The following is a 21,932-nucleotide window of genomic DNA, read 5'->3' on the forward strand; positions in this document are numbered from 1 at the left end:
CCCGAGCCGGCTGCTCTCTCCGGAAGGAGCCACCTCTGACCCGCCTGGGAGCCCCGGGGTGGAGGGCGGCGGGGGGAGGGGGGAGGGGAAGGGGCCCCTCGCTGGGTTTGGGGAGAGCGCTGGGCCAGGGGCCCAGGGCGGGAGGACGGAGATGGGTACTGGGTTCCCTCTGCTGCCCTCATTCCTGATCAGCTGCAGAAACGAGGTTCAATGTAGTGGTGGCACATTTTCTGATGCCTCCCCCCACGTGGGCACTTTGGGGCAAGGCGGCGGGAGAACAGGACTCTCCTGGGAAGCCAGGTAGCAGCCCAGAGCTAGTATGATGGCTAATGCTTATGGGATGCTTGCCCTGGGGCATGCAAGGGGACTGGTGCTTTACCTGAATGTAGCTCCTGCGTATGACAGGTGAGAAAGCTAAGCTCAGCGGAGGTTCCGCGGCCTGTCCAGAGTCACAGTCAGGGCTCAGTGGCGGGCCCGGGTCTGTCTAATGCCAAACTGTGAGCTTTTAGCTCTACGGCTCTTCTGAGCCCTGAAGGGATTTGATGGCAGCCCCCCCCCCCCCCGCCTTGTGGTTTGGCAACCCCATGCAGAACTTGGGGTTGATGCATCACCTGGGGGGCAGGAACAAGAGCCCTCCAAGGCTTTGGCTGCCCTTCTGGGCCACACGGGACTGGCCAGGTCACATTCTTTCATTCAGCAGGCGTCTATCAAGAACCTCTATTGGCACTGGCCGGCACCTGGAGATAGCCTTGGACAAGTGTAGTTTCTGCTCTTATGGCACTTACTGTCTTATGGGAAAGGCAGACAAGTAAACAAGCAGTTGCAGAATAAGAGCAAGTGCTGGAAAGAGCCACTGGAGGCCGGCCAGGGCTGGGAAGAATGTTCCAAGATCAGACACCAGCCGTGCAAAGGCCAGGAGGAGAAAGAGCATCAGGAGTGCAGAGGCATGGCCGTGTTGGGCTTTGGGGTGGACGTGAGGAGGGTGGGTCTGGGTTGTGAGAGCCGTGGGGAGCCATGGAAGGCTTTTGAACGGGAGGGTGGCATGAACAGCTCTTTTATGGGCCAGTGTGGGCGACAGCCTGAAAAGCAAGAGGTCGTATGTACACACTTCTATGGGCCCGCTGGAAGGCAGAGAGGAGCCCCATGTGATCCAAATTCCCGAAAGTGAGTCAGCTTGGAGCTGATCCCAACCAGATTCCTGGGCCTGGTCCAAGACTGTGAATAGGCTCTCTGCCCCCAAATGAGTTTGTAACAATTGTGCCAGGCGGTTCTGATGGGCAGCCAGGTTGGAGAATGCTTAGGTTGGATGACCGTCCAAAAGTTTCCACTGGAAATGCCCATCTGTCTGTTTCCCCTAGACTTGCCAAGTCAGTCTTTGGCTGGGTCACTTTTCCTGAGATTGAGTTTTCTCATCTCTAAAACCGGGCCGCGGGCAAGGTTTGATGTAGAAGATCCTCGGAGCCACCCTTGAAGCAGATACTGTTGTTACCATCGTTTACGGGTGAGGAAACAGGCTTGGAGAGTTTAAAAACTTGCCCTAAATCACGAAGCCGAGAAGTGGCTGAGTCTAACTTCCACACTCTACAGCTCTTTAGGGGTCCGTGTCTCTTCCCAGAAACTGGATTAGGTTTCCGAGAACCATGAGGTGTATGGGATGGGCAGAGGGATGCAGGGGCATTCCTGGATGAGTCAAGTGGGCATCTGGCCGCAGATGTCTGAATCTCCCCATGTGGAGCTGGTGTGGTGGGGAGTTTCTGGATGTTAGGGCTGGGGAGTCATGCTGGGCTCCACGGACAAGAGAAGGATTGCATCCAGTCCCTGCGCTTGAGTTGCTCCCAGCTGGCCAGGCGCATAAACAGAATGATACCCGCAAAGGGAGGCCTCTCCCAGAGGGGCTGAGATGCCCAGAGGACGAGGCCTCTGGCAGTCAGTTGAGTGTGGAAAGCTTTCTGCAGGAGGGGCCTTTTGAACTGGGTCTTGCAGGATGAGTTAGAGTTTCGCAGCAGAGGAAGAGAGAGGAAGATCATTTCGGGCAAAGGGACCGTGTGTGTGTGTGTGTGTGTGTGTGTGTGTGTGTGTGTGATCATGGGAAGAACAGGGACTACGGGGAGGTGGCAGGTGCAGATGGGGGTGTAGAGGGCACAGAGGAGATGTGGCCAGAAGGGACCCGAGGGAAGAGAGGAGGTGTAAGCTGGAGATTTCATGTTTTATTCCAGGCTTTGAAAGACCCTTTGGCTAAGAATGGAAATGGACGGTAGGGAGTAATGGGAGGTGGATAGACCATTGAGACAGTAGTTCAGGTGGTCCAGGTAAGAGATGATGATGATGATGATGGTGATGATGATGATGAGTTTGAGAGGCATTCAGGAGGTACAGGTGGTGCTGTAAGCTGGGTTTCGGGGATAATGCAGAGATGGAGAGATTTGGAAGATGTCAGGCTTTTGGCTTAGTGAATAAGTAAAACCATAAGTGGACATAGGACGTTACGGAAGGAGGACTCACTCAGGGGGGACACTAAACATGCCAGCAACCATTTACTGAGCACTTAGGAGGTGCCAAGTACTGTGGCCAAGTATTTTATCCACGTTAGGTGATGGAGGACTCAGAACCACCCTAGGGGATGGGTACTCTTATTGCCTTTGTGTAAACAAAGAGTGTAAACAGCTTTTCTGAGATTGGCCGGCAGCAGGGCCAGGATTTGGACGCACTTTTGATTCCTACGTCTGTGCTCTCAAGCCCCGCTCAGTTCTGTCTGATGGAGCTACTGGCCATCACTTGAGGCCCAGCTCAAGGGGGGGCTCCCCTGCTGAGCCCTTCCTGATTCTTCCTGGGTCCTCCTCTGTGTTTTGATGCATGCTTCTGTTGTCCCATTTCTCACACCCCTTCGACAGTTGGTAGAGTCCTCCGCTTCCCCAGCAGTTGGGCCCCGGACTCCTGAAGGCGGGGGGTGGTCCTGGTCATTTTTGCCTCCCCGGTATCCAGCACATGTCAGATGCTGACTGAACGCGAAGCGTTCTGGGAAATTCTGTTCCCTTCTCCTCTCTACACGTTCACTTAGGAGACACGTTCTGCAAATAATGGTGTCGACATATTTCTCTAAACCGTTCCTTTCCATCTTCGCTGCCAGAGCTTCGCACTGACCCCTTTGAGGTCACAGAGGAGGGGCACGTGAAGGCCTCCTCTGGAGGTGTCCCTTAAGCTCTTAACATGAGCCAGGGCTACTTTGGTAAAGACAGATGGGGAGGGCACTGCAGGTGGACGAAAGCACAGAGATGTGAGGGAGTTCGGTCTGCACGGCGGGGGAATAGGAAGGGTCTAGCCTGTGCCATTAAAGATAAGTAAACAGGCTGGGCCGAGGCCCGTGGAGCAAAGGGGCCAAGGCAAGGCTGGTGGGGCCACGACACAGCTCGAGTTTGGTGTTTCATCTCTAGACAGTTGACCCCCGAGCAGTGACGGCCCAGTGCCCCCCTTCACGGTGGAAAATCCACGCATAACTGACTCCTCCCAAACCCAACTACCGAGAGTCTACGGTTGACTGGAAGCCTTACTGGTAATGTGAACAGTTCTATGTGACACGCACGTGTGTGCTCTATGCCTACGCTAGAATAAGCTGGAGAAAAGAAAATGTTAAGCAAATCCCAAGGGAGAGGAAATGCATTGCCAGTTCCAGGATGCATTTTTTGAAAAAAATAAAATAAAATAAAATCCGTGTGTAAGCGGGCCCACCTAGTTTCAGAGCCCGGTTGTTCGGAGCTCAGCTGTCGGTGATCCAGTAGGTGTGTGCCCAGGGCTCAGCGGGGTCACGGGGGGAGCGAGCTGCCCCCCACATGAGGGGTCACGCAGAGCTCGGGCCTCGCTCTCCTTTAGCGCTTTGTACACCGACAGCAGTACCACGTGTTCTCTGCTGCTGCCTGGCACAGCCCTTAACACGCACCGTGTCATCTAGGCTTTGCAACAGCCTGGGAAGCAGGTGCCATCACCTGTGTGCTTAAGAGGTCGCGGAGGGGGCTCGGCCGGGCCAGGATGTTGCCCAGCTCACCCGGCCAGAGCCGGCCCACGTCCGAAGAGCTCTCGGGTTCTACACCATGGCCCGCTAAGGACATCTCCTCCAAGGCAGGGAGCACTGTCATTCATGTCTGTGGGTGTTGGGGACCAGTGATGATGACCTTGCACCGACGGTCTCCGCGCACGTCGCTGGGAAGCCTCCAGGCCGCCAGGGGGCGCGCGGCCCCCGTTCCGCGCGGCGGACCCGCTGCCGACGCTCAGCTTCCTTGGCCGGGGCTCAGCCAATCGGCGCGCTCCGAGGGCGCAGGCGCAGGCGCCGGGGGCGGGGCCCGGGGGTGCCCCGCGGGCTGCTGGGAGCGGCGGCGGCGGCCGGACCGGGAGCGCGGCTGCGGCTGCGGCTGCGGCGCGGGTGAGCCTCGGGTCCGGCGGCCGCCCGTCGTCAGGGAGACGGCTCCGGCCGCGACCTCGGAGGGGCGGGGGCCGCTGCGGGCCCGGCCTGGCCGCTGGCTTCCCGGGGCTCGGAGGCCGAGTCGGGCGCGTGGGTGAGAGCGGCCGCTGCGGGGGGGGGGGGGGTGCGAACGGTCCCGCTGGTTCCGCGGCTCGCGGGGGGCCGAGCTGCGACCGGGCCTCGGGTCCCGCTGGCCTCCGGGCGGCCCGCTGGACGTCGCCGGGCGGGAAGGCGTGAGGGCGCCCCGGGGCGACCTGCAGCCCTCCGAGGCCCGCCCTGCAGCCCGCTGCGCCCCTGCGGCCCGCTCTGGAGCCCGCGGCACCCCTGCAACCCGCCCTGGAGCCCGCCCTGCAGCCCGCTGCGCCTCTGCAACCCGCCCTGCAGCCCTCTGCACCCCCGCAACCTGCCCTGCAGCCCTCCGAGGCCCGCCCTGCAACCCTGTAGCCCTCCCTACAGCCCTCCGAGGCCCGCCCTGCAGCCCTCTGCACCCCTGCAGCCCGCTGTGCCCCTGCAACCCGCCCTGCAGCCCTGCCGGCCGCCCTGCAACCTGCCTTGCACTCCAGTAGCCCGCCCTGTAGCCCACTGCGCCCGTGCAACCCGCCCTGCAGCCCTCTGCACCCCTGCAACCTGCCCTGCATCCCTCTGAGGCCCGCCCTGCACCCCTGCAGGCTGCCCCGCAACCCACCCTACAGCCCGCGCTGCACCCCTACAGCCAGCTGCGCCCCTGCAACCCACCCTGCAGCCCGCCACGCCCCTGCAATCTGCCCTGGAGCCCACCCTGGAGCCCGCCCTGCAGCCCTTTGCGCCTCTGCCACCCTCCCTGTAGCCCACCCTGCCGCACTCCTGCAACCTGCCCTGCAGCTCACTGCAGCCTGTTTCACCCCTGTGGCCTGCCCTGCAACCCACCCTGCAGCCCGCCCTGCAGCGGCTGCACCTGCTGTGCCACCCTCCGAGGCCCACAGCACTGATGATGCCCATGCGCCGTTTGACCGTCCTGCATTCAGGCGGCGAGCTTGCGGTGGGCCCTCGATGGCGGGCAGGGCGCCCTCGGCCTCTTGGAGCTTCAGGGCTGGGCGGAATGCAGCCAAGAGGGGTGGGCCGTGGCACCAGGCCCGGCCCGGAGCAGGTGGTCCTAGGTGTTGGACGAGGGGATGAGTGTGGTTATCTGGGGACCACTAGAAGGGGGTCGGGACAACAGAGATCTTTGCTGAGCGTGGGAGATGTTGTGAGTTGTGGCCTTGTGCTTGGGATGTTTCACAACAAACGAGGGATCCACGTGGAGAATTGCTGTTTAGGGTGCAGGTTAAGGTACAGAGAACCTCCATGAAGGTAGGAGAGGAAGTGGTGTATTAGGTTTGAGGTTCTTCAGGGTGTTCCTTTTATTTTTTATTTTATTTTATTTTATTTTTAAAGATTTTATTTACTTATTCATGTGACACGCAGGCAGAGGGAGAAGCAGGCTCCGTGCAGGGAGCCTGACATGGGACTCGATCCCGGGACTCCAGGATCATGCCCTGGGCTGAAGGCAGGCGCTCAACTGCTGAGCCACCCGGGTGCCCCAGGGCGTTCTTTTTATTGACTTCTGCTGTTTTATAATTTGGCAAATCTCTGCGTAATCTCAGAGTTTGCCTACAGGGAAGCTCTTGCAGATGGTGATGTGCCAAGTTGATGGAAAAACAAACAAACCAAACAACAGTTGCAGGAGGTGCTCCCCAAGTCCAGGATTTGGACAGACACGGCGCACCTGTCTGCAGCGTGTTCTTGCTGCCAGAGCGAGCACAAGCTCTCTGCCGTTTGGAGAGGCCTGGATTCAAAAGCACGTCTGGTGATTCCGGGCAAGTTCACATCAGGTCCCTGAGCCTCTGTGGCCTTAGGCACAAACCTGGGCTGACAGTTCCGACCTCATAGAGGTGCTGTGACAATCAGCTGATGACTGGCGAGTGACCCGGGCGGCGCTGGGCCCGGTGCTAAGACAAGGGACCCAGAGGGGACCCTTGGAGCTGCTGTGGGTTTCCCCCTGATGATGGTCCGTTACAGTCTTGGGTCCACAGAATGCTGGGATTCCTCCAAAGAGAATCGGAACCAAGTTGAGAGAGAGAGAGAAGATCATTTTCTCGTTGGTGAGGTTTCATTTGTACGTGTTGGACTGGAGAAAACTAAGTCGCAGAAATACCTACAGAGGTGCAAATGGAATGAATGATGTTCTAGTGGAGACTTTGGGGCAAACCGTGTAGCCCTCTGATGATGACGTCGGCCTCACAGTGGACATGAGGGCGAAAGGACGTACAGTGTATAAAGTGGCCCGAGCACGTATGTGCTCCGTCAACGGTAGCTACCGTTATTATGATAACGTGGATAATCGTTTTTCTTTAGACACTTTATTTATTTGAGAGAGGGGGAGAGGGGGGGAGGAGAAGAGGGAAGAGAACAAGCAGACTCTGCTGAGGGAGGAGCCTGACTTGGGGCTCGATCCCACGACCTCAGGGTCATGACCTGAGCTAGAACCAAGAATCAGTGCTTCACTGACTGAGCCTGCCGGGTGCCCTGTGAATAGTAACTGGTAATTATTAATGGGGACCGTCATGAGACTAAATGGCCATTAGAGTGAACCAATCCGTATGTTTCTGTATTTTTTTTTTTTTTTTTGATGTTGTCCTAATTCATTTCAGGAAGCTCTGGGACCATTCTACCTTTTTTTTTTTCTTTCTCGGCGACAGGCTTATACAGTGTGTTTTTTTTTTTTTTAATTTTTATTTATTTATGATAGTCACAGAGAGAGAGAGAGAGGCAGAGACATAGGCAGAGGGAGAAGCAGGCTCCATGCACCGGGAGCCTGATGTGGGATTCGATCCTGGGTCTCCAGGATCGCGCCCTGGGCCAAAGGCAGGCGCCAAACCGCTGCGCCACCCAGGGATCCCTATACAGTGTGTTTTTTACAGAAAAAATTCGCTCCCTGTCGTGTTCAGAGTCTGTATAACGTGTTGGTGACACTTTTAGGAGTTTTTTATGCAAATATGAAGGGTTTGGTTGAAGAGAATGTGTTTTATTTTTTATTTTTATTTTTTTAAATTTATTTATGATAGTCACACAGAGAGAGAGAGAGGCAGAGACACAGGCAGAGGGAGAAGCAGGCTCCATGCACCGGGAGCCCGATGTGGGATTCGATCCCGGGTCTCCAGGATCGCGCCCTGGGCCAAAGGCAGGCGCCAAACCGCTGCGCCACCCAGGGATCCCGAGAATGTGTTTTAAAAGAGGTGTGGCCAGCCCCCGTTTTGTAAAGTCCAGGTATGTCTCACTGTTACCAAGATCAAGTTCAGATTGGGGGGAAAAATCATTTCTCTAACATCCAGAATGGTTGAGTAACGAGTTAGGGTTTGGGCCACTTAAAGACGCTTCTTATTCTTTTTTGTGGCAGAGGAACTACTTATGGTGGAGCCAGGAGAGTGGCCGTGGGACCTCACCTGGTGGGAAGAGGGTGGCAGGCTGTGTTCACGGAGAAACTGCGTGGAGCAGAGGGAGGCTCTTTTCTGTTTCTGAAATGTTGGTTTAAAGTGTGGAGGGAGGGCCTGGGGCCAGTAACAGGCTTGAATCTTCGTCGGGAGAGCTCAGAGGCTCCCTCGAGGGGAGCACGGCCACATGTGGTTGCGTAACGGTCAAACAGGATAGTACGGAACCTAGAGATTCTTCCCCTTTCCCTAACGGTTACGTCTTTCAAAATTTTCTAGACTGTTTCAGGGCCCTGACCGCTGCCTGAGCAGGGCACTCTCTTGCCTTACTCTGCGTGGGGTGGATGCTCAGGCTGCCTGGTGACGGGAGCGCCCCGGAGGGTCGTCTGTATTCATGGGACAGGGGCTGCTGGTTCCTCCCTAACGCTGCCTTGTGCTCTTCTGCAGATGTCATGTGGCCTGTGCTTTGGACCGTGGTGCGTACCTATGCTCCCTATGTCACGTTTCCTGTGGCCTTTGTGGTCGGGGCTGTGGGTTACCACTTGGAATGGTTCATCCGGGGAAAGGATCCCCAGCCTGCGGAGGAGGAGAAGAGCATCTCTGAGCGCCGGGAGGACCGCAAGCTGGATGAACTGCTAGGCAAGGACCACACCCAGGTGGTGAGCCTTAAGGACAAGCTGGAATTTGCCCCTAAAGCCGTCCTGAACAGAAACCGCCCGGAAAAGAATTAACGAAAGACACAGAGCCCTGTGGGCCCTTGTGGGCCACCACCGGCCCTGCCACCATGTCTGCGCCGCTCCAGAACCCACATCTGATTTGCTTTATGGCTTATTCTGGCCCCTCGCGTACCACCCGGCCAGGCAGACGTGTGAGCAGCGGAGGGGCCGGTGAAGAGGAAGGCCCTTGAGGGTGCTGCTGGCCTGAAGGCTCATCTGTCAGGCTTCTGCTCGTCGGGCGCACGGCTGGGAGGACTGTCATGAAATGAATGACGGCTGTCTGTTTCTTTGGGGAGGCCCCCCTGGCCTCACGTGGGAGCGGCTGGGGTTGGGGTGCTGCCTTAGGAGGTACACCTGCGTGCCCAGTTCCAGTGCACACTGGGAAGAATGCAACCAGCTGCCTGCCTCCCGTTGCTGGCTTGCCCACCCCCCTCTCACGCTTCCTGAAATCCTGTCCTGTCAGCTCAGGAGTGAGACTCCCTGGGGAGGAAAGCCTTTTACTGTTCTTGGAAGCCCAGGCTGCGTACCTTGGGGCAGGGGGATATGCTTGAAAACAGTCTCATTCTTCGCACACACCCACCCCCCCATCACTGTATGGTACAAAACCTGATTAAAGTGGCATCTGAGAACTGTCTTGATGTGCTCCTATCTTCCAGATGGTGTTGGGGTCTCCTTAGGAGTCAGGCAAGTGTAGGCATTGCGGGGTCGGAAATCACTGACCTCTAACCAAGAGCTCCGAGGCCCAGGCAGGTCCCCGGGAGCCTTTTTATCATGATGAGAAGAGAGTTCGAGGACTTACCAAATATGAATCCAGCGTAGACCAGGTTGCTTAGTAGTTGCTGTCAAATCTTTCAGTCATACGCAGACATACATTCTCCCCTACAAAAGTAATATGCGTGCACCCCAGGACACTTGGTAGAGATTGGGAAGGGTCGCCCCGCTGCCAGGGCTCCGGTACAGCCAGCAGGGTAGCATCTCGTTACCTTTCATCCACTCTTGGCATAACTGTTTAAGATTCCTATCACCTGTGTCCATTTAACTTTATCTTCTTTTTTTTTTTTTTTTACCTAGTGTTTCACGTCGTCATTTTTCTGTCTTATCTCATGGTCTTCATAATCCTAGTTGTTCTTAGCAGCCGCATCACTGCCCATCAAGTGGGAAGGAAACGGACTTTGTTTTTTTGACAGTTTCCCCGTGGCTGGACGCTTGGGTCATTTCTGGTGGTTCCCCAGTGTGGGTGTGGCAGGGACTGTCTCTCGCAGGGCTCCTTCCTGCATTTTGGAGTAAATGGTGTTCTGGGTGAAGGAGGATGAGCAGTTTCAGGCGTCTGGATGCACGATGCCAAATGTCTTTCCTAAGTGGCTGCAGGCGTTTGTACTAGTGCTGCCGTTTGAGATGTTACAGGTGCTGTTGGAAGGGCAGCGAGAGCAGAGGGCAGGAAGGGGCCTGAGAGCCGGGGTCCGCTGGAGTCCGCTGACCTTTGACCCAAGTGAGCAGAAGGAAATGAGGAGCGCGTGATGGGGGACGCGCCGTCCTTTAACGCCGGGGAGGGTGTTTGTCCTCTTGGGAACCAAGGCTCGACAGCGATAACAGGTGAAGTTGGGACCCGAACAGATGGAGATGCCGGCTGTGACGTGGGAGGAGCTGGGGAGCTGGGGAAGGTGGTGGCCGGAGGGCAGGAGGCAGTGAGTCACTGGCGTCTCGTCTCCTCTGCCGTCCCTGAGGCTCCAGGGTGTGCTGAAAGGAGGTGCTGTTGCCATTAGGGACACCGGCGGATTCCTGGATTCCTGGTTCCCGGAGGACGTGCCAGGCTCTGCCAGCTGAGCCGGGGCGGGCGGGCCTCCGTGGCAGCTTGGTGCTGCCGCCCCGCGGCCGTCCTGGGCAGGCAGGCCGGGAACCAGGAGGAGGGTGGGCTGCCCTCGTGGGCGGGCGGCTGTGGCTGCTTCCAGTGTATGCTGCTTCCTCAGTGATGCCCACATTTTTAGGTTTTTTTTTTTTTTTTTCCCTAAAAGATGGTAGGAATTTAGGTATTTGTGTATGGTTCTTTTTTTTTCATTTTGAGACTTGATATTTAAATGTTGGCATTTTTTTAAAAAAAGATTATTTATTAAAAAAAAGATCATTTATTAGAGCGCGCACATACGAGCAGGAGCAAGGGAGGGGGAGATGGAGAAGCAGACCCCACGCTGCAGACCTGGGAGCCTGATGCAGGACTCGATCCCAGGACCCTGAGATCGTGACCCGAGCCCAAGGCAGGGGCGTAACTGACGAGGCCACCCAGGCACCTGGCATTTTATCTTCTAAAAAGAAATTCTAAGCGTGCTTTTGTGCTCGTGGGGTTGATTTGGCCTCCCAGACTACCGCTGTTCTCCCAGTAAGGTCTGAGACGTATACTATCCACCCCCCAACCTGAGCAGTCTAACAACGTGGGGTAAACCTTAGGGCCCCGGAGCGGCGTCTCCGGAAACACTTCTGCGTGTCCTGCACATGTGTCGTTTTATTATCTGTCTAAGCAGAACTCGGGGGGATGGAAAAGCCACGGAAACAATAGCAGCAGAGTTTTCCCACAGCCTGAGATGTTTTGGGACTTGCAGCTAGGTCAGGAAGCCTGTCCCAGCTGCTGCACCCCTCCCAGGGCCCGGCTGCGGGGGCCCCATCTTTGGAGTCCCAAGGTGCTCCCCTCCAGCCCCACCCCCGTTGCCCCCTTTTAAGTGATTCCGTGCCCTTGGGCCTGCCCTCCCTGAATCTCTGTGTGGGGCAAGTGTGTTAGGACGCGCAGCCGGGTCAGTGTCCCTCGGCCGCCACCGTGGGGCGTAGACCTAGAGCGGGCCTTCCTGCCTCTGCTTGGGAGCCTTCTGCAAAGGCGGGGGGTGGGGGGCAGCGGGGATGCGCGGGGCGCTGGTTGCCTTCCGTCCTCGCTGATTCACCTTGCACGCACGTGTCCGTGTTTCGGGGCCGGCAGTCCTGATTCACTGAGACGTGTCAGGGCAGAGGCGCTCGGGGGGGTCGTGCTCGGGCCCCCACCCCGCGGGGCCTTGCGGGGCCAGTGATGGCCGTGGCTTCCGAGCCGGCTGCCCCTGCCCTCCCCTCCGCCGCCCGGCGTCTGGTGCTTTTCCACTCTCGCTGGAGCCTTTCCTGTGCCCGTGGCCGTGTTCTTCGAGTCAGCTGGGCGGCCGCCAGGATAAGCCAGCCCGGGAGCCCTTTGACTCCTGTGGGCCTCTCGGGGCTCGGGGGTGGGGGGCTGCTGGCGAGCGGGCCACTGTGGGGTTGGCTTCCCGGAGCTCCCTGGGAGCAGCTCGAGGGGAAGCGCCCCCGTCTGGCCTCCGTCTTCCTTTCCCACGTTGGCGTGGGCGTCTCCGCGGTGCTGGGGTGGCCGGGCAGCCTGGCCCACTCGAGGTGACCCTTGCCTCAAGCGCTGGCTGCGTGGCCAATGGCGAGTCCCCTAGGCTCTCTGGGTCTCCTGTCCTCAGCTGTCATGGGGCTGGGCATGCCCGTGTGTGCCGGGCTGGAGCAAGGCTGAGGTGACGCGCAGAGCGAGTCCAGGCGAGTCCAGGGCGTCCGGGGACACTAGCTGCACTCATCTGCCCCTACCTGGAGCCCCTGCTTCCTGCGCTAGTCGCTCATACCCTCGTGACCCTGGTGAGGGGTGCCCTGGAGGCGGGAGCAGCCTTGGCTGGGGGAGTGATGACGGGGCGGTTGGGGTCTTCTTAGGGATCCGTCACAGGGCGGACCCGCTTGCCCAGGAACCACGCCGGCCAGACCTGGGTCGCTAAGCGGTAGTTCCCCGAGTGCCGTCCGCAGGGTCAGAGGCGGAGAGTGGGGAGCAGGGGAACAGGGGCTTGCGGGATGCCCTGGAGAGGCAAGGAGAGCAGGGCCTGGGGTGTGACCTTGCCCTCCTCCTGGCCTTGGCTTCTCTGCCTGCAAACTGGGGGTTTGAGTGTGTTCCCCGCGGATGGAGCAGAAGGAGGGAGAGAGCAGCCCCCGGAGTCCACGGAACCGTGGTGGCCTAGAGCCCCGTGGAGCCTCCCTGTTGCCGCGTCAGGCGGCAGCCAGGCTGGATCACGGAATCGCAATAAATAAATGCTCTTTTATGCCTTCCCTGTCCAACGTCTCTCCCAGTGTTTGCTGAAAAGCAGTGTTTGGATTTGAGTTTTTAAAGAAGAGCAGCACACGTGGGTTTCCCTCCCAGGCTATCCCTGGGTTTGCAGGCGGCCCCCGTAGTCCAGGGTGTGACTGGGAAGTCCCTTTGCTTGTCCAGGCGTCCTCCGCGGGTGGGGACGGGCCTGCCTCCCTCCCGAGCTGCGAGGTGCAGGGGATGTTTGTAAAAGTCCCGGCTGGCTCTCCGTTTGGCGTGGAGCCCTTCCCCCGCCCTGTTCCTCGTGGTGTCAGGGCCCCCCTGCCCCGTCCCCTCCCCAGCCCGCGGCCACCGTCCTCTACATCTGCAGTTCGTCCTCTGTTCATCTCTCACGTCCCCCATTAGGGCCTCCTCCTCTTACCTGAACTTTCAGTCTCTTCGTGGAAACCCCTCCAGGTTCTGCCAGTATTTTGTCCGACGAGGTCCCTGCCTGCCCTCCGCGACCTCTGTGGCTCCTTCCCCCGTTGCCCCAGGCTCCCTCCTGTCATCCCCCTGGGCCGGGAGCTAAGGTCTGCTGCCTCCCGAGCACACGATGCTTGTTTGGACCCTGACGCCTCTGTGTGCGCCGTGCACCCGTGCACCGTGCGTCCTTGGCTCCGGGCCGGCTCCTGTTACTCCTGTTACGCCGCGGGCTTTGGCAGCTCTAGGCCCAAGCCCACTCCCCTAAGCAGGGCCTTCCCTTCCTCCTCCAGCCCCGTGGTCACTGTACCGTGGCACTGATTCCGGGGCGCTGTAACGGGTGCGCCGCCCCCCCCCCCCCCGCCCCAGGACGGTGGGTTCCTTGAGGCCTGGGGCCACGTCCTGCTCACCTCTCTGCCCCTTGCAGACGGCCTGGCACACAGTCATTTTCAATAAATGTTGAGTGAATGAAGAGGCCCCTGAGTGATTCGGGGTGGAGCAGGGGCTGGGGCCGGCATCTCTGGAGGACGGCGGGGCCGCTGGGGTACCTGGAGGGGCCTGGCGGCCGAGTTTGGCGACAACTTTGCCTTCCCCGAGGCTGGTATAAGTGAACCCAGAAGAAACCACTGGCTTAGGTTTCCCAGGGGGAGAGGGGCTTGGGCGGAGGGCTGTGCTTCCCCACTGGGTGGGACCTGGACCAGCAGGGCCCATGATGAATTTGACCCCGTGACTCTGTAGTGGGGAACAATGTCCTCAGGAAGGCATTCAGGAAACCCTTCGCGTCGTAGTGATGAGCGCTGTGCAGCCGCCCGGCAGGGCGGATGGGGTCGCCCCAAGGAAGCCGCCAAGGCCCTGGGCCCAGGCCCGGGGATCCCTGGACGCCCTGACCAGGGGCCTCTCCCTCAGCCTCAGCGCCACCGTGGGGATCCCCGGGGCGGGGCCTGGGCGGGCCTGGGGGGCGTCTGTCTCTCTGGGGGGCCGAAGGGCCGGGCCTGGGTTCCGTCCTTTGCCCTGAAGCTGATGCACACCTCCCGTATCCATGCAAAGCCCTTTCATTTGTGCCTCCTCCCCGAGAGCTCAGGCGGGAGGGCGACGGCCCTGCTTGTCCTGCTAGCAAAGGGGAGCCGAGTCCTGGGTGGAGTGGGTCCCCCTTCCCGCCCTGTGACCGCAGCCCGTGCCCCTCCGCCTCCCAGCCCACTGCCGCCACCACTGTCCCTGCTCCGCAGACCGCTCTCCGCCAGGGCAGCACCCTTCGAGGGCCTGCTGGCCCCGCGCCGAGTCAGGCTGTGGCCAGGGCCCCCATGGCGGTGGTGCGGGCGGCTCCGGGACCCGCCTCGCGCTGCTGCCCCCTTGTCCTGTCCCCTCCTGCTCCCACGGCCCCGGGGCGCAGACCAAAGATGAAGCTTTCGGGGTAGCTGTGCCTCTGGTGCTCCCCGGACAGTTTGCCCCGCGTGCGGGGGCAGGTCGGGGTTACTCCCACAGGTGGAGCCCTGTGTGGGGGCAGCTCAGTCAGTTGGTGCCCGGGCGGGTCGTTTACCCGCTGTGGCCCCCAGAGTCCTGTCCTGGCCGGTGTTCACCGGCTGTGAAGCTAGGCCGCGGCGGGCGGGGTCCTGGGCACCCCCCTTCCCGTCGGGGAGCTCAGCCCTGCGGTTAGGGTGCTGGGGTCAAAGCCCGCGCCGCAGTACGGCTCTGTGGGGTCCCATGTGGGGCTCAGCTGTGGGGGTGGGGAGGACATGGGGGCTCCTGGGGCGGGGGCTTGTGCTGAGGCCCGCTGTGTGGACCCTTGCATCGGGACCATGTTCTGAGTCTGGGCTCCAAGAGGGCGTGTGGGGCAACGGGCCCCCTCCTGCACTGCTGCGCCAGAGACAGGAGCTGGAAGTTGCGGGGCGCCCTGACCCCTGCCCCGAGGCCCTGACCCTTGCCCTGAGGCCCTGACCCTCGGGGTGCCATGCAGCAAGGCAGGGTTTCCGCGACAAAGGGCCACAGGCCAGGGCACATCGACAGCAGATGTAGATCCTCCCTTTGCTGTGGGGTGCCTGCAGGGTTGGCGCGCCCTGCGGCCTCTCTCTGGACCCGGGGGTGGCTGCCCCTTGCTGCATGCCCGCGACAAGGCCCCGGGGTCCTGTGCGCACACCTCCTTACAAGGACACAGCCTGGGTCGGGGCCAGTAAAGGCCTCGTCTCCAAATATGGGCACACCATGGGGTCCCCGGAGGTCGCAGCTTTAACATACAAGTTTTGAGGGGACACAGTCGAGCTGTAACAGGAGGGTGGGCAGGGGGAGAGCCTTGGGCATGGGTACCCAGCCCCCTGAGGCCGAGGCCTTAGGGTGGGAGCTGAACGCCTGAGGCCGGAAGACTGTGAGCTGATTATCCTCGGGGTCCCTGGGGTGAGGGAACAGTCAGGGGGCCCCAGGCACGGTCCCTGCTTCCCGGGCCTTATCAGAGCCTGGACGCCCTTCCGCCTCGAGGCAGCGGCAGCTGCTGAAGGCCTGGCCACTGGGCTCCCCGCGGGGGAGGTGGGGGGGTGGAGGGAGGAGGGCACCGAGAATCCAGGATCGCTTCTGTTGTTTTTCCAGATTTACCTGCCCCACTGGGTAGGTTCACGCTGATACCCTCATACGGACGTTCCCCCCTGCCCTCGTGTGTGTTTTTGATAAAAGCTGAGCAGAGTGGGAAGGCGTCTCCGATGTCTGCTGGGGTCCAGATAACAAGCCGGCCCTGCTCTGGCCCGGCCCCCCCCGACCCCCGTGTCTGCTGCCAGCCCCCTCCTGCCCAGCCAGCCCGACAGTCCCAGGGGAAGAGCGAGCGCGCAGCCCCTCCCCGTGTCCCCGGGGACCTCGTTCTCCCCGGCACCCGAGGCAGACGGATCCCCGTGGAGACAAGGGAGCTGGCTTACCCGCTGAGCCCCACCTGGGCCGGGTGCCCACCATCGCCTTCGTCCTGCAGGGCAGGGTTGTGTCCGGGTCAGGGGGTGGAATGGGGGTCCGAGGCTGGGCTGCCCTCCTCGTCGCAGGTGCACGCAGTTCCTTTCCTCCCTGGGCAGCTGGCTGACCCCGGGGCCGGGGGAAGGGGACGGTGGGAAATTGCTGAGGGTTTTCTCCCCTCCTCTCCATCTGCAGAGGCCCGGTTCTCCCCGGGCCCCGGGGTGGGAGTGAATGGGTTGTCACCCCTTGACCTGTGCTGCCTCCCCACTGCTGCCCCCCCACCCCCGCCCCTGCCACCACAATGCCCCGAGGCTGATTCAGTGCCTCCTTTATCAGAAGTGGAAAACAATACAGAGCGGCCTGCTGGCAGGGTGGGTGCACCCCTGCCCTCCCTCGGGTTGCTTCACCACTGCCAGGAAGCCGGGAAGGACTTCCCATGGGGGGATGGGACGTGGGAGGGAAGTCCTGAGAGGCCAAGCGAGAGGAGGGGTACACGGCAGCCCCCATCCCCTCTCACTAGCTGGGGGCCCCTGGGCTGACTGCTGACGCCCGTGTACCCTTGTCCTGAGCACGAGGCTCCACCACCGGTGTCACCGGGTGGGCGCGGGCAGAGCCGTCTGCCCAGTGCCTGAGCCCCCAGAACAGGCTCCGGGTTGCCTGCCCTGGTTGCCCTGAGCCGCCTCGGTGGGGAGTCGGGGTGTGGGGTGGGGGGCGCGGCCCGGGGAAGGCCTTTCTGGGGTCCAGCTGGAGCCCGGACGGACAGGAGGCCTCCCGCCCTGTTTCCGTGACACGCAGGAAGGCCAAGGAGTCGTGGCCATCCACTCTGGGGAGACGAGGTCCAAGGGGTGACCGGAGCAGCTCCGGGGAGCCCCCAAGGCCGCGGCCCCGAGTGTGCTGCGGAGGGAGCCGAATGCGGGGAAGCCTTTCCCAGCAAGAGCCCGGGATCCTGGGGGCGGGGGGCGGGCGTCACTGAGGAAGGCCGCGCCGGGCGTGGGTTGGCCCGGAGTGCGTGGGTTGGCCGGGAGTCACCCCGGAATCAGAACCGGGCAGGGGGCTTGCGGGGAGGCCCAGCCGCCGCCCCCGCCCCCGCCCCCCGCCTGGCAGGGCTGTATTTTCGGAGACAGCGCAGGAAGTGGGCCTTCACAATGTCAGGATGCAGGAAGCGATCGGACTATTGAAGGCCACTTCCTGTGAGCTGGTCATTCACAGACATTTGTCACCGGCTATCAGGCCCTTAGGGTCCTGCCATTGTGTGGAGGGGCTGCAAGAGCCCGGGGGCTGCCGGCCGAGGCTCCTGGACACAGAATGCACTATTGTGCTCACCGGGCAGCACCCCGTGGGGTGGGGAGGAAGGCGGTGGGTAAGAAGGGGACGCCTGCCTCTCATTGTCCCCCTGCACAATGGGGGTGGGGGCTGGGGTCTGCTCCACGGCCCCAGGGGGCTTTGGGCCGGATCTCAGCCAGGAGGCAGGGTGATGTCCAGCGGTCCTCCAGGCCATGACCACCTGGATGGCTCCGGGCGCATCCGTGGCTCCTGGGAGCTGCAGGCCTGCTCCAACCTGCTGGAGTGCGTCCCGGCGTGGGAGGTCGGCACACGGAGCGGCTCTGCTCAGGCTCCTGGCTGGGTGCTGCAGGTCCCTCGGTTCCGCCTGCGCCCTCCTGTCTTCCCTTCCTGCCCCCTGGCGACCCCACCCTCTGTCGGGTCCAGGCACGTGTGCAGGGGGACGGGCCGGGGGGTGACGCAAGGGCACACCAGCCACAAGGCTCAGCGCCCCTTCCCTAGTATCCGCGCTTAGGGTCGGCCCAGGGCCCAGCATCTGTCCGTGGCCGCGCCTCTGGCCTGCTGGGTGAGCCTGGGTGAGCCTGCGTCCCCCGGGGTCACCTGGGGCTGCGTCATGGAGTCCTGACGGGCAGACGAGGCTCGGGAACACATGGTTAGAGACCCACGGGCAGCCCCCGGCCTCGCCCTGCTGGGCTGTGACCCCGCTGTGACCCCCGTGACCCGCAGGGCCAGGTAGGGGCCCTCGTGTGGCTCCGCTGTGTGACCAGGTGGACGAGCAGGGACGTGAGGTCGGTCACACACATGGGGTCTGAACCTCGCCTCTGGCTGTGACTCACTGTGTGGCCCCAGGAGGGTTACGGCTTCCGCCCCTTCCCGACCCCCAGCATGGAGCTGCTTCTCCGCTCAGGGCACAGGACGTGCAGATACTTTGGGATCTCAGGGGGTCGTGCTGCCCCCACCATGTGGAAGGGCCAAGGCCGCGCACTGCCCGCTGTCCTGCCCACTGTCCTGCCCGACACCCTGCCCGCCGTCCTGCCTGCCGTCCTGCCCGCCGTCGTGCCCGCCGTCCTGACCTCTGGCCACGTGCAACTATCAGGTAAAAAGTAATGAACTAGAACCAGAGCTTCAGCTCCTCAGCAGCCGCACTGGACGGAGGAGCCGGAACCGTCCAGCGTCGTGCCGTGCCCTCCTGGATGGCCCTGAAAACGCATCCGAGAAGCACAAGGAAATACATGAGTTGGGAGGAGAGACGGTCTGAGGTGAATACTGGCTCTGCTGGTCCTGGTCGCGTCTGCGGGGTTCAGCGTGTCCGTGTGGCGCTGCTCTTCCTTGGGGGACGTAATCAGGGCACGTGTGGGCCGGGCCCCCAATGCCAGGGGCCGTGGGGCCGGGCTGCAAAAGCTGCCTGACGTGCCCTGTGCCCTGGAGTGGGGTCACCCACCTCCAGGCCGTGTGGACACACACAGTTTGCCCCGTGAGCCTCGGCTGCCATGTGGGTGTGAGTTGTGGCCCCTGTGGCTCCGGGGAGCACAGCTGGACTCCCTTCACAGCCTTGGTGTAGAAAGCTGGCCCGTGTCCTGCCTCGTGGTGACACAGGCCGCCTGGGACGCTCCATCCTTTCTCACCTTGTGCTTCTCTGCTCAGGTCTTGGCTTCCTGTCCTCTCCCTCCACCTGGCCACCAGCAGAGTCCCAGCGTGCCAGGCACCGGAGGCCAGTGGTGTCGGCCCCGTGGGCTTGCCTACCCCGGGCAGGTGCCCCTGGGTAGGTGCCCCAGGCAAGTGCCCCTGGGTAGGTGCCCCTGGGTAGGTACCCCCCAGCAGGTAACCTGGGCAGGTGCTTCTGGATAGGTACCCCGGGTAGGTGCCCCCGGGCAGCTGCCCCCAGCAGGTGCCCCGGGCAGGTACACAGAGTCACAGCAATGAGAGTTGGGGGAGCTTGGCGAGTGCTGAGGTCCCGAGTGGGTCCTGTGGGAGGCCAGGTTGGGAGGGGTCGGGGTTCTCTAGCTCACCATCTATTCCACTCCCATTGCCTATGCCCGGGTGCGGGGGCCCTGAGGGAGGGGGAGAGAACCCACTGCCACGGCCACCCGGAGGCCAGAGTGAGGGCCAAGCGGCCATCGTGGCTTCTGTTGAGAGGCCTCCTGGCCCCTTTCTCCACCCAGGCCTGGGGTCGCTCCCGCCCTCCTGTCCCATTGGACCCCTCCTCCTCTTTCCCTCGCTGTCCTGGTGACGTCGTTGCCGTCAGAGCGGTGATCCCCCGGCGTCCACTTCGAAGGCGCTGGAACTGCCTCTAGCAGCCATCCCATCCGGGCAGGTCCCAGAAGGAACACGGTGCTGCCCGTGCTGGTGTTGGGAGCGCCCAGGGGATCGCCTGGCTGGTGCCCCTCCCACCCGGTGCTGCTGGACGGGGAAGGCCACGCGGGGCTGACGGAGCCTCAGGCGAGGGACCGAAGTCCACCTTAAGGCTTTTCAGGCAAAAAAGGAGACATCCGTTCACCAGGACTGTCCCTGGGCCTCTCGCCTCCGTGTCTCTCTGTGGCTGTGCCACCTGTGCCCACGCACCTGTTTCTTCCACGAGGAGGAACACGGCGGCCAAGAGCTTCCGAGTCTGATCCACGGCAGGTTCTGGCACAGGACTCACTCTGATCCTTGGTCTCCAAACCCGGGAACCCGTCCCTTGACTGGTAGGCAGTGGCCAGGAGAGGGCGGGTGTTAGGTGAGATGCGGCTGAGGCTGCTGCGGCCTGGGGCGCGGGCCGGAGTTCCGGAGACTCGCCAGGTAGTGGCTGAGGGGGCGCGATGGGGGGGGGGGCGATGTGACGGCGCCTCTGGGGCAGGACAGGAGTTGGCTGGGTGGCCCCGGCCTCTGTGCTGCCCTGCTGGCTCTGCTCAGGTGTACTAGTCTTGGGAAGGGCCGTGGGGTGGGACGGTGACTGGGGATTTCTGGGACCTTGGCATTGGAGCAGGCACCGGGGTCGCCAGGTGGACGAGTGTCCTGGAAGGGTCACGGCTGTGGAGCCGCATGCAAGTGACTTGGCCTCTGTGACCTCCACTGACACCCTAAAAGCCCATGCGACGTGGCTTCCCGTCCTTAGCCCCCCCAGGCGTCTGTCTCCCTCCAGAGTCCGGGATATTCACGTGCGCTCCTCGTCTGCTGTTTCCCAAGTGGCCCTGCAGGGGCTGGAGGACCCTGAACCCCAAGCCCAGGCCGCCCCCATCCCCTCAGACCTACACACAGGGTGCCAGGTGACATCACGTGTCCTTGCTCACTTGGAGCCGCGTGGAGCTGCGTGCAGAAGTGGGGAGAAGGGTCCTGTCGCCAAGTCCAGCCCCCAACCATGCGGCATGGGGGACTTCTCTCGCCTGCCCCCCCGCCAAGCTGCCGACCCGGTCCCGGGAGCCGGGCCCCGTTTCTCCAGGAGCCGGGCTCCTCCATACTCCCTGGCGCGGACCTTCCTCTCGCGGGGGCACCGCTAGCAGAGGGCATGGGCATTTCCCAGGCGTGGGACACAACCCGACTCTGAATCCCGACCCAGCCTCCTGTGCAGATCTCTTCTTCGCCAGAACAGGGCTTCCCCGATAGAAGGGGTGCTGTGCGTGGGTGCTCGCCCACCGTGGGTGCCCCGCCCTCAGGCCCTAAGTCTCCTTCTGGGGAGGTGGGGAGGACGGGGTCCCTCATGTGCCTGGGGAACCTGCTGGCCTGGAGACGGAGCTGGTGTGCGTGCAGCCTAGTGGCTCTTCTCTGGTTTTGGGGACGAGCCTCCTGGGCCCTGCACGTGGTGGGTCGAGGTCCTGGCTGTGTGAGCCCCGGGCCCGCAAGGTCGGGGGAGGCAGGAGAGCCCGGGCGGCTCCCCGCGGCCTCCCCCTGCAGTGGGAGTAGCTGCCCCCGCTGCAGGCCCAAGCCCCGCGTCCATCCAGGCAGGAGTGTCCCCTGCGGCCCCCAACGGCTGCTCCTGCTCGAGCCCCCGGGGTGGGGGGCGGAGGGCTCCACGGGGCCGGGTCTGTGCATCCCACCTCCACCCTGCATGCGGGGCCCTGGGACCGGGCTCAGCCCTGCGCATGTGCCGCCCACCCAGCCGGGCACCTGCTCTTGGGGGCTCGGGGGCTTGGGGGCTCGGGCACGACCGCCAACCCTTCCCACCCCCCCGGCTCTCGTCCTGTACGGTTGATCCAGGCCCAGGACCTCCTGTCCCCTCCTCCCCACCCCCCCGCCAGCCCCACCCCTGAGAAAGTCCAGCTCAGGGGTCCCCAGGGCTGCACAGGAAATGCTTTGCACACCACGGGTCAGCCAGGCTATTTTCTGTCCCAGAACCGGAGGGAGGCTGGGCTGCGAGCCGCCAGTCACGACAGGCCGCCCTTCTCGGCCTCGCTCCCGCGGCCTTCTCTCGGTCTCTACGAGTTTTCTAAAAAAGATTTTATTTATTTATTCCTGAGAGACACAGAGACAGAGAGAGGCAGAGACACAGGCAGAGGGAGAAGCAGGCTCCATGCAGGGAGCCCAGTGGGGGACTCCATCCCGGGACCCAGGGACCCCACCCTGCGCCCAAGGCAGGCGCTCATCTGCGGGGCCCCCGGGCG

The 21,932-nt window shown here is 62.0% G+C and overlaps 1 protein-coding gene across 4 annotated transcripts; it reads left to right on the forward strand.

Moving 5' to 3' along the window:
* The first annotated feature begins 4,323 nt into the window (after positions 1–4,323).
* SMIM12 (small integral membrane protein 12) lies at positions 4,324–9,249 on the forward strand. 4 transcript variants are annotated; one of them, XM_072772014.1, is made up of 2 exons: positions 4,324–4,414; positions 8,347–9,249. In XM_072772014.1, the coding sequence occupies exon 2, from the start codon at positions 8,352–8,354 to the stop codon at positions 8,628–8,630; it is 279 nt and encodes a 92-aa protein (XP_072628115.1). In that variant the 5' UTR covers positions 4,324–4,414; positions 8,347–8,351; the 3' UTR covers positions 8,631–9,249. The 4 variants fall into 4 exon arrangements, with proteins under 4 accessions (XP_072628115.1, XP_072628116.1, XP_072628114.1 ...); XM_072772015.1 differs by having other exon boundaries at positions 4,413–4,547; XM_072772013.1 differs by lacking the exon at positions 4,324–4,414 and adding an exon at positions 6,549–6,573.
* The last annotated feature ends 12,683 nt before the right edge of the window (positions 9,250–21,932 follow it).

This window comes from Canis lupus, chromosome 13, assembly GCF_048164855.1.
Source record: "Canis lupus baileyi chromosome 13, mCanLup2.hap1, whole genome shotgun sequence".
In the NCBI taxonomy this organism is placed as follows: Eukaryota; Metazoa; Chordata; class Mammalia; order Carnivora; family Canidae; genus Canis; species Canis lupus.